At 43.5% G+C, this 17,225-nt stretch overlaps 1 protein-coding gene across 8 annotated transcripts in view; it reads right to left on the bottom strand.

Annotated features, from left to right (window-relative positions):
- The window catches only part of BICD1 (BICD cargo adaptor 1), a 179,869-nt gene extending 163,977 nt beyond the window's left edge, over positions 1-15,892 (bottom strand). For all 8 annotated transcript variants that reach the window (XM_054081239.1, XM_054081185.1, XM_054081194.1 and 5 more), the window contains exon 1: positions 15,493-15,892. In XM_054081239.1, the coding sequence (XP_053937214.1) occupies positions 15,493-15,705 (213 nt within the window). In that variant the 5' untranslated portion in view covers positions 15,706-15,892. The remainder of the gene's footprint in view (positions 1-15,492) is intronic.
- Between the last annotated feature and the right edge of the window lie 1,333 nt (positions 15,893-17,225).

The raw sequence follows: 17,225 nt of genomic DNA, 5'->3' as shown, positions 1-17,225 counted from the left end.
GCTTTATCCTTCCTTTTGGGTCAAGCTGCCACATGGATGAAGGCAAGATTCAGTCTCACCACCATCTCGTAAACCACATCTGGAAACAACACTCTACCTCTTGGAGCTAAAGCAGCTGGCTCATGCCAACAGAAGGGCATTGGCGGTGCACAGCACAGTTAATTCCATGTGCTCTGTAAGTGCATCAGAGGCGGAGCACCAGGGGATCAGTGGTTTGCTTTACATGATTATACTTTCCCCATAGAAGAAATGGTGACAGGTAAAACCCACTGTAGCTGAGAAGGTTCTTTAATGAAACAAGGGTCCTTTGCGTAAGAGCCCGATGCTGCAACAAAATGTGCATGAAACAGTAAGGCACCCCACAATCTACTTTCAAGAATTTCCACGACTGCCTACACAAACAAAGCTGAAAGTTTTTGACAGCTGATTGTGTTTTGATTATCTCTTTCAGGATCCCAGAGTTCAAAACCACATTCTAGAGAAGCAATTGGCAGAAGCAAATTATTTCTAACAGCCCAGTCACAGAGGGGCCCCATTATTATTATTAATTACTCATATTGCCATAGAACCTAATTGTCTCAGCCAGGAATAGAGGCTCACTGTGTTATATTCAATACAAACAGGAGGGTAAGGGCAGGCCTTGCCCCACAGATCTTGCTCTCTGCAGGCTCCACATTAACCATTGCCAGCTTCGCAAGAAGCCTGATTTAGTGCTCAACACATCCTATGAGATTTTAGCTGGCCCAAACTCCCACAGAACTGGAAAAGTCACATCTTGCAGAATTAAATGAAGATTTCCCACATACTCTCATTATACAGGGCATCCCACGTGCTGAAGCTCAGTACAGTAAAGCATGTCATTTAACTTTTCCCCATGCTGCAATAGGAACAAGGGGTACTTTGTGGGGTGAGGCAACCCAGAGACAGTGGGCTAGGAGAGGCAAGATGCATTCCTCTTGGGGAGAGGCGGCTGGAATCTTGTCTCCCCCCACAATGAAGAACTAGATATCATGAAAGAGCAAAGAAAAATGAAGTGTTTCAATGAGCTGTAGAGATTAGCAAATGCTGATATGAAAATCTCAGTCACAGTAGCAAAGAGTCGTGGTTTGGACAGGGATGAGTGGGAAGGAGTAGGAAGTCTATTATAAATACTGGAATAACAGCCAGGAACAGTCAGCTTCTAGAGGGGGAGAGGACAGAGCAGAAAGTGCAGCTAGGGGTGAGAGATGGTGATGTACTCTGGGATTCCATGTACTTGCCATGAACTCTGGGACCACCAGAGTATGTGGGAGAAAGACCACAAAAGGATGGTAAAGGAAAGGGGGCAGTTCCCCAGGAGGCAGAGGTGCAGGTGAAGAGCACCTGCAGCACCATTCCTAAATGGCCTTACTGGTCACACTGGCGCCAGCAGGATGAACTGCCAGTGCACACACTGGTCAGTGAGTACAGGGCAGCTAATTGTTTTGGCTTTCTGGTTGACCAGCTTTTTTAAATGGAAGGGTGTTTGGAAGATAAATGATTGGACTATATCTGAGAAAAATCTGTGTTTTCTTTGTTATTCAGCCACAGATTTCCTATGAGATTACGGCCGAACAACCTATCCCTCCACAGCTTCTGGGCCTCCGTTACTCATCTGTAAATTCCCCTTATTCCATAACAGCAAATCCTTGACAAGGTTGTCCATTTCCACTATAAAAACTCTAACCTTTTATTTATGTGCCTGAAACTCATTATGCCAGGCATCGCAGAATCCCCAGGTGCTATTGTCATGCAATAAATAACAATTTGTCCCACCCTGCTGAGACGTAGTAGGCAAAACAGCAGCTCATGAAACAAGCAGTGGTTTGATTTTTCAGAATGTTTCCACTTCAACAGCGTGCAGCCTGTTCTTTCACAAGACAACAAAGAACTAGACCCTGTTTATTAGAAAAATTACTTTTTAATAACTGCACACTATTTTATACTGATGCACGTTTTCATTACTATTATATACACGACATCTATCAGACTATGCCAGCATTGGTAACTCAAGTGAAGTGCATTCCACCAGAGGCTCTTCCTGCTAAAGACCCCAACCAATGTCAATGACCACTGAGGCTGGATGTTGTACCCATCCCACTGGCAGCAGCCAAGATCACGCTGACTCACCGTCTCTGGCTTTTCCTCTGCATCCACCCGGTGCCAGTGCTCCAGTAAGTGCTTCACTATTCATAATGCCATCACTTGCAAAGCTGCAATTCCTTTCTCTATAGATGGCACAAAGCTTTGGACTGCAAGCTTCTAAAAATGCTGCTTATCAGATTTGGACTCTTTTTCAAGCAGTAGATTACTTTCTGCTAAAAAATAAGTGATAAAAGACTAGAAATAGAGGCCTCTCACTCTTAACCAGAGAGCCTTCCCAAGGGAGCAGCTGAGCTGAGGAACCTGGCAGAAGAAAAGTCTCTGCCACAGGGTTTTGGGGCAGAATTCAGGATCCCCTTTTCCAAATCCAGTTCTTCAGAGTGGAAGAACTAACAAGTGGATCTTTGAGTAACAGCAAGAACACAGCAACTGTCAGTACCCAGCTCAGCTGTGGATGCCTAACTCAAGTTCTCACCAGCAGAGAAAACAAGGGCCGTATTTCAAGAAGAATCTTGAAAGTAAAAGAACTTCACAGAATAAAATGTGTACACAGCATGGTACCCGGGGAAAGGGTTATTTATACCCAAACAAGGCTTAAAATCATAGAATGGTTTGGGTTGGAAGGGGCCTTAAAGAACATCCAGTTCCAACTCACTCCCTGCCCTGGTGAGGTACACCTTCCACAACATCAGGTTGTTCACAGCCTCATTCAATCTGAACACTTCTAGGGATGGGGCATCCACGACTTCTCTGGGCAACCTCTTCCAGTGCCTCACCACCCTCACAGTAAAAAATTTCTTCCTAATATCTAATAATCTAAATCTTCCCTCTTTCAGCTTAAAGTCATTACCCCTTGTCCTATCACTGCACTCCCCAATAGGAGGTTATATTGCTCGGTTTAGATTTAAGTGCCTTCTCATCAGAGTAACCTGCTACAAAAGCTAACACGCATAAAACACAAGCATGAATCTAAATGTCTCTAACCTCGACCCAAGGAACAGTGAGTAAAGTACATTTCAAATCAAGGTGTCACTATGTTTCTTTTCGAAATAAATCTCTCTCCACAAGCAAGAAGACAGAAAACACTTGAAATCACAAATTTCAAGCAGGGTTAAAAATTCTTAAAGCCAGGAGCCTAAATGTGTATCCCCAAATCTACATATAGTCACCCAGACAAGTGTGATCTGTAATTTCAAAATACGTGGGCAAAAAGAAGTCATATAGGTTTCACTACAAAGTTGCTCAGACTGCTTAATAAAGCAAACCCAATGTTTTCCACTGAAATAGCTAAAATACAGATGTTGGAATCCCAATTTCCAGGTATCTGAATTTGAGAATTGAGTTCCATCACTTTAGTATGGATTTTATTTTAGGAATAGCAAGCATCTAAGAATATATAGCATCATTGTAACTTCAAATTCAGCACATCTGGAAGAAACCTTTATCACTCAACTGTGTTGTTCCAGATTTGCTACTATTTTCATGCAGCTGAGCTTACATCCTAAGTGAAAGTGAAAGTTTTGTTATTATCAGACAGCAAGCATCAGCCCTCAACTGGCAGGAAAAATAAAATCTTACCCAAAGTAATGAACTCCTAACAGATGTCACAAGTCTCCACGTCCATATCGGTATACATAGACAATTATATACATAGACAATTATATCCCATCTAACTACTGCTTCTCTTATATAGTTATATATCATACGCTGTATTTCACAGAGTAGTCCTTGTTGCCATATCCTTACGTTTTACTTGAAAATTTGTCAGCAAGGACTCGGATTTATGACTAAGATTTTATACTTTAGAAATTGATCTAGTGGATATTTTTAGCTTACTGCAGATGGAAGCTACAAGGGCTAGCACGTGACCAGTTACTGAAGCTCAGCAGAGTTATGACAATTCATTAAGCAGCAAGAAAAAGATCACGTTTGAGACACAGTAGTTACAGTTATGCCAGCTCTCCCCTCTTTGGTTGGAATAAATCTGAATTCTCAGTTTATAACACATTTTATCACTTACATCTTGATGACAATGGTGTTTGCCAGCACTGCTCTGTTGTCATTGGTCTGTTTTACCTTTGACTTACCCACGTAGCCAGCACTTCAATGTTGGTCTTCAAGTCATATCTGCTCTAAATGACCCTGAGGCACAATCCTGAATACAGGGTATATTGCTAGAGATAGCATTCTTCATATGACATGCTTAAATAAAACATTTCCTAATTATTTGTAGGTGGAAATTACATGCAGTTATCAAAGAAAGAAAGAAATGACTGCAAATAAACCCTTCAACTAAACTTGGATAGCTCTGCATGTTTGCCATTGCAATACAAACACCTGAAATTATCCGGAACAGTGCAAGCTCCCAATGTTTTTTAAAAACTTTGTGAGGTATCGAGGTTATGAGAAAAACTTTTCCCATTCATCTAAAAAAAAAAAAAATCAATTTGTCTTTATTAATTCTATGAACTATTGAACTATATGAACTACAAGCTATTGAGAGCACATTTTTAATAAGAGGAATCATAGATTTAAGTTGGACAATAGTTGTTAAGTATCCTGGATTAGCCATCAAATTGAGAATGAGAGGCTATGCCTACACAGACAGTTTAACCCCATTGTGAACTTCCCCATGTACCCTCATACTAAACGCTTTAGCTCTCTTGAAACTCGAATGCCAAAAGGTTGAGAGCTCTGACTTGCTGGAAATACGGGGCCAAAATTCAGCGCAGTTGGGCATCCTGCATTTTGCCATGTGTATTATGAGTAGATAACACTCCGGTACCAAGTAAGACTAAATCCAAACCATGCTGTGTTCATGTTTGGCCAACAGCCAAGCTTTTATAAGTGAATTGTTTCACCTAGCTACCTGTACACTTTGTCTGACCCAAATTCCTATCTTTTCTCTTAGAGGCTTGCTGGTCTTTTTCTCTCTTCCTATTTGAGCTTTACAACTACTAGAAGCCAGATTTCCTCCTCTAAGGATCCAAAACAGAAGTTGAAACTGCAACTGTTAGCAACTTGGGCCTCCCCTCTGTGAAGCTAGCCATTAGTCAGTGATGACAACAGCACTTCACAGTTTATTCTCGGCACATCGACATATAAATGCATCCAGAGTGAATCAAGGAAAAGCTGTTTGGAACGAATATACTTCCCAGAGTGCATCACTCCTGCTAACCCTGTGTCATCTGTGAGCTCTGAGACATTATAAAATTAAAAATAAACAGACAGAATAACAAAACCAACAAAAAAATAGGAAGGAAAGGTGGTGAAGTTCATATAATTTAGTTGAAATGTCCCCAGAAGCGATTGACTGAAGGTGACTAACATGGGTGACTGTGGACTTCTTCAATGCTTCTCGGTTAAGCAGAGCATTGTACATATTGCTGTTAGCACTGAGAAACTACTTGCTGTGCAGATGGGCTCAACTCAACTGTAAAGCGCAGAGGCAAACCAGGTGTGATTCCAGGGAGAGGGGGATGAAGAGGGTATGGCACACTGTGTGGATAATGGGCCCCATTCCCAGCACCAATGACAAGGACTGAGTCCATTATGTAATCTCACTGCGCATCAGTTTTCCTGTCCAGTGTTAAATAAACAAATAATCCTAGAAACTAGGATTAGACTAGACATAAGGAAGAATTTCTTCACCATGAGAGTGGTGAGACATTGGAAAAAGTCAACCAGAGAAGGTGTGGATGCCTTATCCCTGGAGGTGTTCAAGGCCAGGTTGGATGGCACCTTGAGCAGCCGGATCTATGGCAGGGAAGTTGGAACTGGATGATCTTTAAAGTCTCTTCCAACCCAAACTATTCTATGATTCTATGATTCTATGACTGATTCTATGATTCTATAAACCAAACAATGTTTTTTTTAAAACATTGATATTTGCAAAACCTTATGGAAAAGTATCTTCTTCCTGTTGAGACACTTGGCCAACCTATTTTTAAAGCTGCCTTAAATGTTGTTTTTCTGAGGATAATTTTAATGGTGAGGCTGCTACAAAGCAGAGCTGGCAAATCCTCTGTTGTTTCATTTTCAGCCAGTGATAAAACAATATTTCTAAGTATTTCTAGAATTCCCTCATGTCACTGCAATACCTGAGCATGGTGTGGAAGGTCTGGTCTGGTGGAAACTGCCAGATTTCTTACATTGAAACAATGACAAAAGGGGTCTTCAATATGAAAAATTCAGCTCCACTTCTTACAGAGCAGTAAATCCACACTAATTATGACATAATTAGTGTCATAGGACGAAGACTGAAAAAAAAAGATTAAAAAGGACATAAACTGTCATGGACAGGACATGAATACAATACAAGAATGAGAGGCAGAAGATGATAGGCTGCACACATAGGGGGGAAGAACCACATGAGAGATGGAGAGAAAGGAGTGGACCAATTTCAGTCTTAGTAAAAGCCTTGTGGTATTAACAGTTTTCATAGGTCTGTCCCAAAACCATAGAAGATGGCCAGCAGCCTGCTACTTTTAACTATTAAGTTAATTAAACTTTGATAGTGAAAGACATTCAGAAATATAAATATCATAATCCCAAAATTGTTTTTTTTAATACTCCCCTCTGCAGAGAAGTAGAGTTCCCATTAAAACATTAATCTACAATCTAGCTTAATTTCTTCCTGCTTATTTCAGTTTTAGGGCTTGCCCTTGCCAAGATGCATTTTTCACCTTCTCAGTAGTCTTAACTACTTCCATGTGTAGGTGGTCTGTACTCATGGACTGCTTTCATAGTACAGTATGAAAAATTGCTGTTTTCACCTCATAATCATCTGCTGCTAGTGATGCAAGTGGGTAAACGGACGAAGAGCACATTCATGACTCTACATGCCATATCAACTCCTTTAAATTATGAAAATACCCTCTCTCCTCCTCCATAAAAGAGAGTATTGAGTTCACAAGGAAATGAAAAAAGAAGAGGGCTATGAAAGTTACACCACAAACATAAGACAGTTCAGCAGAAACCAATGCATGCTTTTCAGTCTCTGCCATTATAAATTAAAATCATCCCAAAGAAAAAATGTATAGTACAGAACTGTATTGACTTAAACATTACCCCCTCAGGTAACAGACAAATATGGAAGGGAAATCCATAGCAAAAGCAACTGGGCAGCAAAGCCCTGCAATGTAGCAGAGCCATGGAGGATGCAGAAATAACGGGTCAATTAGATTTGATTCCCATTGTCCATATGCTGAACAAAACAATGCAATGCAAAAATGGAAGAGAAAATGAGATGCTGGAGAACGAACATAACCAAACTCATCTGAAAAAGTAAGAGTTTGATCAAGAAGAACGCTCTTTTTCAGGAAGTCCTCAATACAGCCAGAAAAATATATGGTCTTGCATGTATGTCTCTCCAACTTCCAGTTGCATAAGAGATATAAAATTTGCCCAGGTGCAAATTTAGTGTACACATCTGACTTTGAATATGCTCCTCATTTTACCATGATGAATGTCTACAAATTACTGTTATATGACAAATCTTATATTCTTCACCATTGTTTTGCCCCTACTTGCACTTCCAGTAAAGCTACGTGTTCAATCTGACTGCCATTATGCATAGAGACTGAAAGAAAATCTACAACATAGAAGAGGAGAAAAAATATCTTATGTGAAGGAAGGTGAAAAGATGGTAGCAAATTCATTTTTTTAATTCATTACAGAAGACCTAATTCCAAGCAGATACAGACCTTTAGATTAAAAACTATTCAGTGAGCCATAATTTTACATTTCCGAGCCTTAAACAGAAAGTGCTTCACAATAATGCCTGGCTCACTCATTAATGCCTGAATCAGTCATTTTAGATTTGGTAATAATTCAATATTTTCTAGAAAATCTATGGAAAATTAACTTCTCCATGACCTAAAACCCAATAGCAACTTCCAGTTATCTCAGAGGAGTTCAACCCAGATGACTGTCACTGGAAGAGGCTGCCCAGAGAGGTGGTTGAGTCACCATCCTTGGAAGTATTTGAAAGACAGGTAGATGAAATGCTTAGGGATATGGTTTAGTAGCGGACAGGTATGGTTTGACTCAATGATTTCAAAGGTCATTTCCAAGCAAGTGATTCTATCATTCTATGACTGACTTGATCAGAACCCCTCAGATTAGAGATGGATTTCTTAGAAAAAAGAGTGAAAGCAAGAGAATAATTTAACTGTGGGGAGAAAACAAACGGAACTCCAGTTAGATTTGTTTCAGGAGTATGTAATCCTCCTGCATTTAAAGCAGACTATCACTGTTTAACGGTTGGTTGTTGAAGGACATCTAAAATCACATGTGTATCTGTACTGGCTCATAAGTATACAATGCAATTACTGAGAGCAACTGGCAGGTTCCTGGGGAAAAAAACCAACATTCATCTACATTTTTCTTTGCATGATGTCAAAGCTCCAACAATAGCCCTAATTTCCCCTAAGATAATTTCAGCTGCTTATGTTTTCTGTAGGCTAATGCACAGGATTCATTTCCTCTTAGAGGAAGCAATCCTGTTGTAATTTGATGAGAATCTCTTTTAACATCAGTACCTGCTTAAAGCAGTATTCCCTTTCCTCAGCATTAATTCCTATTCTTGTGCTAGCCTTTTGGCAATACAGGTAAACTGGTTTGTGGGTACATATTGTGAACCAGATCATGTAACCAATCTGGGTTACAGATAGCATACATCCCCTCCTCAGTTATTTTTAACTGAGGTCAGTTTTCTATCCTGGTGTGACAGTATAAACTGTCACACAATGGAGAGCTAGAACAGGGGCAGGAATGGGAAAGGGAGATGCAGTGATGTCTTCCTGAGAGAAGAGAACATCGAACTACATCCCTAGTAATCCCAGGTCAATGCAGGATTAATGACAAGCAAGAGAAAATGAAATTCAAGCAAGAAGTGAGGCTGTGGCTCTGGTAATCATCCCTGCTTTCAGGCAGTATGCTGTTACGCATTGGGTAACTCACAGCAAGCTGCTACTGGAATTTAATTGGGCACAGTGGGCACCCTCAGAGACCTCACGTTGTTCAAGGTCCTTTGCTGTCTCTGTCCTTTCTTCTCTAGTCCAAAGTCCTGCTTTCATCAGGTTCAGCCTTGAGGTCAGATCGAATTCCTTAGGGCGGCTATCCAGTTTGGGCTTGCAAACCCCCATGGAATGACATGCACAACCTCTCTTAGCAAGAAACCTGTGGCACTGCCTGTCCTAATGGAGCAACAATTCTTCCTCAAATCAGGCTTGATGCCACGACTACTTCCCTGGGGAGCCTGTCCCAGCACTCCACTACCCTCTGTGTGAAGAACCTTTTCCAAATATTCAAGCTAAACTTCCCCTGGCACATGATCCTGCCATTCCCTCAGGTCCTATCATTGGTCACCAGAGAGAAGAGATCAGTGCCTGCTCCTCCTCCTTCCTTTATGAGGAAGCAGCATTTGGACAACACCCTCAGACACAAGGTGTGAATTTGGAGTTGTCCTGTGTAGGGATATGAGCTGGACTAGATGATGCTTGTGGGTCCCTTCCAACTCAGGTCATTCTATGATTCCATGAAATCCAGTCTGAACCTCTCCAGTTTCAATTTATGTCAGTTGTCTCATGTCCTCCCACTGTGTACCTCTGTGTAGAGCCTGGCTGTTTTCAGTAACCTCCTTGTAGGTATGGGCAGGCTGCTGCTGGGTCCCCCACATTCCAGGCTGAATGAGTCCAGTTCCCTCAGCCTCTCGACCATCTTGGTGGCCCTCTGCTGAACTCTGTCCAGTTTATCAATGTCTTTCTTGTATAAGGGGAGCCCATAACTGGATGTCTTTTCTAGGTGGAGCTTAATAAATGCCTATTGGAAAGTGATAATCACTTCTTTCAACCTACCAGCTATGCTTCTGCTAATAACTGTCTGGGACGCTGTGAGCCTTTTTAATGTCAGCGCACACTGCTGGCCCATGTTCAGTTCACTGTCCTCTAGGATCCCTAAATTCTTTTCCACAAACCTGCTTCCCAGCCAGTCAGTCCCCAATCAGTAGCAGCTGAATGAAAGCTTTGCAAGCTGCTGCTTGTTTTCGTTAAGGCATTCCTTGTAAGCATATCTCCCAAAGTGAACCGCTCAAAGCATCTTCAGACTCTTTTTGTTGCAAACTCCTGCTTATGAGCAAAGTGCAGAGGGATGAATGCCACTCAGAGCTGTTTTGGATCCAGCTACTGTGCAAGACCCCGTGTAACAGCTTGATCGCTGAAGTTCTTTTTATTGCCTTCCACATGCTCCTTTCTGCGCATAACTGTTCCCCCTACTGCTCTGCTCTCTTCTTCTACCCAGGCCAGCTGTGAAAGGGAACTGGGTAAAAACTCTTCCATTAGCAGTACATGCCTTAGAGACAGCGGTAGGGGTTGGCTGAGCTCTGGAGGAGACAAGACTGCGGAGAGTGTCTGAGCACAGCCCCTTTTGCTCTCTCACCCTTGCCCTGTCCTCATCTTTGAGCTGGGAGCTAGGCAGCACAGCCTTTTTGAGTGACAAAACATGAAAAAACACCAAGGACAAAGTGTTGAGATCAGGATGAGATCAGGAAAATGTTCAGCCTCATACTGCACAGGCCCACAAATGCTGTCACTGGAAGGAGGTGTAAAGATATACTGAGATGGCATCAGTTCACGGCTTTCTAGTTATGTATTTGGGACACATTCATCTCTGGGGAGAATTTAGAACATCCCATGGGGATTTATGAGCCACTTCACACTTTTCTAAGCATCATGTGATGCAAACAGCTGTGTAGAGCAATCTCCATTCAACAGGGCTGTATTTGGGATAGGGAGTCTCCCCCTTCTCTGCCTTTTTTGGAACCAGAGAAGTCCCCGAAACTGTACACTTCAGTGATGGAAGAGGCAGAGAGGTGACTTCAGCAGCAGGCATGAGAGAGAGCCTTCAGAGGACAGCAGAGGAGTTGGAGAGGCAGCACCATGTCAGAAAAGGAGGGAGATGGAGCTTGAGTCACCTGTGTTAAAGTAACGCAAGGAAGAGCAGAACAGAGAAGAAGCTGCCTGAGACAGCTTCAGCTCTATTCCTCAAAACCCCTTTTTCAGTCACAGACCAAGAATTGTTTGTGGAAGCCTTATTACTAAACTGATTTTATAATCCTTGATGATAAAGCACTTCATAATCATTGATACAACATCTCCATGAAGTGAAGAAAACAAGAACTTTTGACCTGCTAAGGATAGGGCTGTTCACTCATAGCCTGGTTTCCAATAATTTATCAAGGATAATTAGGTTTAAAGTAATGCAAACACCAAACTGCATCTTCAGCCTGGAAATCAGATAGCCAGCTCTATGTGTAACCCAGGGGAAGAGGTTGTCTCTGTAGAATGAAATACAGAAAAGCCAAGAAGCCAAGTGAGATATTGCCTAAATCAGTCAGTCAGAGAGGGAGTCAAGAAGAGGGACTTGACTCAGCTGCTATGTTCATGATTGGATTAGCAAAGAGAAATCTCTGGTTAGGGTTTACCAGCCGTAAATGTCTTGCAGAGTTGGACATCAAAACTGCCTTCCATCCCCATTTCATCATGACCGGGGGTGCCTGATATTCTTCTCCTTTAAAAACATTACAGGCCACCAGTGCACAGTAGCTAATCACAGAATCACAAGAAGGGCTGAGGTTAGAAGGGACCTTTTAAGATCACTTCATCCACCCCCCTCTGCTCAAGCAGAGACAGCTACAGCAGGTAGCTCAGGCAAGGAGATCAATAAGAAGCCATTTTATACTTCATTGAAAGAAGCAAAACTAACAACAAACATTATCCTTACAGCAAATGCAATGTGAACATGTAAGACTACAAATACTAAAACCATTGGAAAATGATTTCCATAAAATATGCTGGTCATTAAACTTTGACCTCAGCAAGAGAGTGAAAACAGGCTACCTCTAATCCCATAAGTCTTATTCTCTGCATTCTTATGGAATGCAGGTTATAAGGCACATCTGCTAAAGTAACTTTCTGAACAGGGGCAATAAAACTATAGTGTTTTTACCTCTGGGCCAAAATTCCACTAGTTTGAGATGGAATCGAGTGAGACACAGAAACATTATTTACAGACTGAACACTCCCCCTCCCCCCAACTATGTAAGTTAATAAAGCTTTAAAAATAATGTTTTAAAACTACTATCTTTATCTAGCACCAGGACTACAAGCACTCCATCTCATAACACTGAAAGCTGCTGAAGTCAACGCAACAGAGTATACTTTTTCACGTTCCCTTTTTGAGAACATAAGGTCAGTAGCTGATAGATATCTCGAGTCTTTCCTGGACACCTTACATGTGTAACGACTACTCTTACATGGAAGAAGTCCTTACTAGGTCACTGAATAAAACTTCAAAGTTTTTGTAATGTAAATCAATCTCATAGCCCAAAACCATCAAAGTCTTAGGCTAAAGCAGAGACCTCTGAATACAGTACAAGAAACATCAGAGGTTACTAGAACAATTCATATTACATGGTGGATAGCATATATCCTGTATACAAGTATTAATTTTTAATGTAACGTATTGCAATTTGCTTTTACTTCAACATCCTATAAAGGCCTTACTTTCCTATCTCGCTCTCCAACAATGGAAATCATGATATAGCTGAGGCTCTGTATTGCAATCTATATGAAAAAAAGCCCTCCTGAAGTTCACCAGAATTTTGAATTGCCAAGGAACATGGGAGAAGACTTCAGATCCTAGACCACTATGCCGTGAATGAGTAGTTAAAGATGGGCAGCTCTGTTTGCTGAGCAATAAATACAATAAGGTCCTACAACAGAACACAAGAGTTTAATAAAGAAACACTTAAAAATGAAGTAAAATTCAACCCCATTAACTGAATCTGTTCAGAGAAGGTCCACAGAAGTAATAGTCCTAAGCATAATCCTGCCCACACTCTTGCACCTGTTCCTCATGAATGGATAAACTATTTATTTCAGCACAAACTCAAGGCCTAGTTTCTATACCCCAATATGATTTCAGAGAGGCTGCAGATGTAGCAAGTTAAGAGTGGAAGCACAGATCTCTGCTGACATACTGGAAGTCTTCCTAGCTCCCAGGCCATTGTCCAGGACATCCTTTTGCAGACCCTGCTGGAGATGACACACAAAGACTCCTCCGCACATTTTGGAAGTAACCTTCATAGAAAACCTGTCTTTGGATTTCTTCTGCCACTTTAAGAGCTTTCAGACGGAACCCTATAGCTCCAAAATCTACACCTCCAAGTCTCCGCAAGACTGTTTGTTCAAACCACCTGAATTGTCCCTTGTTAGTGTCGTCAGAGGCACCATTTGCTTATGTCTCACAGTTACTCTGATCTGCACTCAGGGAACAGTCATAATGGAAGTGGTAACAGAGACGCTAGAAAATAGATTACAGTGACAAGAAGGGATGTGAGCAAATTCTCCTTTGCAGGGCTTCTTGTGCAGTAAGAATCAGTGTGGTCTCTCCTATAGAGGTTAGAAGCAAGAAAAGAATCTCTTGTAGCCTAGATGGGGGATGGAAATACCCAACCTGCAGCTATGGAGAGCTCTGGAATTGAGCAGCCCGTGCCTGAACTGGAAACTGGAGAGGCTCCACTCTTGCTTGGCATCAGGCAAGCTACTGGATCTATTCTCTTCATAGATATCCTCAGGGTCCATGCATGGCCCCACAGGAGACATTCTGGGCTGCAGAGCATGCAATTCCATTGACTTCAAGGGGGGGGGGGGGGAACCAGGCAGAGAAATTGTGTGCCCATCTTTGATTTCAGTTAGTCATGTTGACTAATACCTCTAGTTTAATAATATCAACTTAATTCCTTGTGCTACTCCTATCTGTGGCCATGTACACCCATGTGTCATCCTGCTTTCTGATCAGTGTTTTAAATATTATTGTGACGCGATAACAGCTACCTACAGCTCTGCTTACCTCTCCTCCCCACCCCCTCCCCCCCAAAGAAACTGCATTGCACTTTCCCCCCTTAATTCTTCTTCTCAGTTACTGCAGGGTCATCTCCAATAGCACTGCCTTCATGCTACTGCAAGTTATATATCTCTGTCTCTCAATCTGTGATTACTGGTTTCAAACTCCTGAGCCTACCGCATACATTCAGGGGGAGGGAGGGAGGCAGAGATCAATAGGTTTTTCTGAAAACAACTTTATTCTTCTTATTGAAAATATAATTTTTTCAACTCTTCTGGACACTGAACCAAGTCTGTAGCATAACTCATTTACCTGCAAGTAAAATGAAACCTTTATTTTATTAAAAATATTTCTAGAAGTGCATCAGTTAGTATTCTAAAGAGTAAATTCATATATAATCTAAAGTTTATTAAGTGGTTTCCCTCAACATGGAATACGTTCATGATTTCCAAATGAACAGAATTTCTGCACATTATATATAGCAATATATTTCTGTAGAGATACCTTTTAAATTTGGGAGAATATCTATTTGATACTTTATCTTCTCTTTCCAAAATATGTCATTAGTTACATTTTAAGACAGTATAAAGATAACATCAAACGCAGAGATATGGGTGCTGTGCTTGCGTATATACACACCCCTTCTATGGCTGCTGTGTATGTGCACTGTACCAATCTCAAGTTACTTCCCTTAATGATGAACATAGGAAGGGTGATGCTAATTCAGAGTCACGTTTTGCACAGCCAAAAGGTGAGGCGCAGCACTCCCCCACTTTATACCTCGGTGGTACAAAAACACATCTGAAAGACAACCCCAAAACACCTCTCCGATTAAGTATTTTTATCCTCCCAGCATGACGCAGGAGTTTAATTTCCACTGATGGGGAGCGACCTCAAGATTATGGTGTGGCTACTTCACCCCCCCCTTCCCCCTTAATGGCAGCGGTTCCCCTGACTGGCAGAATAGAGCAGGTCTATAAATAACTCCAAAGGAATTGTCTCTCTCCTCACGCACTGCAGACAACTGTTTACATAGATCCCGAGTCCTTACATACCAGGTTTTGCTCAGCTCTCCTCTTACGGGATGTTTAATTTCCTCTTCCTAAAAAAGCCTCGGGCAGTGCAGGTGTGACTGGAGGCACCCTCCAATGCTGCAAATCCCTGTCAGCAAATCCCTCTCCTCCTACGGGCTGTTTAATTTCCTCTTCCTAAAAAAAGAAGCCTCGGACGGTGCAGGTGTGACCGGAGGCATCCTCCAGCGCTGCAAATCCCTGCTCGCAGAAGTTGTGGCTCCCGGCTCCGGGAAAATTTCCCAGGGCAAGGGGTTTGCAACCTTGTGTAATCCGTCCTTAAGCTCCACGGTCCCGGCTGATCCTCCTCCCCACCCCAGGGATCCCTGCTGCCGCTCCAGGGCCGGAGCATCTTTTGCTCTCCCGGCTGCGGGCAGGGACACAAAAGCCTCACCTCCTTCAGCTGCTCCAGCTCCTGCTTGAGGCCGTCGTACTCCGCCTCCAGCTCGTCGTACTGCTGCTTGAGGGTGAGCTTCTCCTCCAGCACCACCAGCCCATACTCCGCCGCCTGGATCTTCTCGTGGGTCGTCTCGGAGAGCTCCCGGGTCAGCCGCTCGATCTCGCTCTTGTAATGCTCCGCGCCCTGCAGCACCTCCTCCGCAGCCATAGCCCCGCCGGCACTGCCGAGGCGGCCCGGGGGCGGCCCCTCCGCGACGGGGACGGCGATGGGGGCCGGGACCGCCGAGCGCGGGGGGCGGCACCGCCCGCCCTGCCCCTTCCGAGCCTGCGGCCGCCTCCCCCGGCCCTGCGGCGGAACCACGGCTCTGCCGAGCGATCCCCAGCTGCCCCGGGGAGGAGGAGGCGAGCTGGAGGCTGGGTTTGGCGAGCGGGGGCTTGGCCGGGAGCGCGCCTTGGTGCGGCGGCTCCCGGGAAGATGCTGCTGCTGGCGCCCGCCTCTTCCCACCTCCCTCCCGCGCGGTCCCTCCCCTGCGCTCTTTAAGATGACAGCGCGCTGTGGTTTGGCAAAACCAGGAGACGCGGCGTTAAAGCTGAGGGCAGAGGGACCCGGAGCGATGGATGCAGCTCTCCCGGCGGGATGTCACCTCGCCCCGGTGGATGCAGCCCTGGGTACCGCGGTGGTGCGTGCGAACCCTCCCCCGTCCCCATCCATGCGCTCCCGGCTGCGCAGCGGGGCGGCGGGAGCGCCTCTCGCTTTTCCCACGGCGCCGTGCAGCGATGGCCACGTTTAGAGGAGGTGCTGGTGGAAATGGAAAAGGAGATGCAGCCCGGGAAGCTGCGGGAGCAGGAGAGCCTCAAGTATTCCTGAAGGTGTTGAAGGCCAGGTTGGATGGGGCCTTGGTCAGCCTGATCTAGTGGGAGGTGTCCCTGCCCATGACAGGGGGATTGGAACTGGATGATCTTTAAGGTCCCTTCCAACCCAAACTATTCTATGATTCTGTGATTCCCCTGCTATTTCAGGAAATTAGGGAGGGAAAGCTGCCCGCTCCCTTCCCCGATTAATGCATATGGGAACGGGCAAGGAAATCTGGATGTGAAACAGCGGCGGGATTGGGGCGTTGAGATAAGGCTTCATTTCCATCGCCATTAGTGCAAGACCTCTGCGCTACTGATTAGACAGCAGGACAAAACTGATTCAGATCAGATGCGGTCACACCATTGTTTCTCTGTCAAATTAACCGGTGGACCTGATGCATACATAGATTATGTCAGTTTTATGCTGGCTGCAGAAAGGCAGATGCTACTTGTCCAGCATAAAATTAGAGTGGTGCAGACAGACAGTAACTGATCTCATACAAAGCCTGCTGGTAAAAAGCTAACTCACCAGATTAGGGGCATTTTGCATATTTGAACTGGAAGAGTGAGTTCATCCTGGATCAATGTCATCATGTCCAGTGTCACAGCCTTTTTTATTTGGTGCTAGGAGTCTTAAATCCAAATGCACTGTTTCTTCAAACTGCGGCCTGCAAACAGAGACTTGATCCAATTGATACCCACCAAGTTTTCCTCTAAGAACTAGCAGGGTCGAGTTTTCATGCTTTACAAACATATTTATTTTTTATTCTTTCTGAAACAGTAGCAAAATGAGGTCTTTAAAGTTTAGCAATTGAGCTGGAATTTCTAGGAAAAAGGAAGATTTTTTTTTAAAAAAAAAAAGAATTTACATGT

Source organism: Cuculus canorus, chromosome 1 (assembly GCF_017976375.1).
Source record: "Cuculus canorus isolate bCucCan1 chromosome 1, bCucCan1.pri, whole genome shotgun sequence".
Lineage (NCBI taxonomy): Eukaryota > Metazoa > Chordata > Aves > Cuculiformes > Cuculidae > Cuculus > Cuculus canorus.
This window is presented reverse-complemented; position numbering and strand designations above follow the sequence as displayed.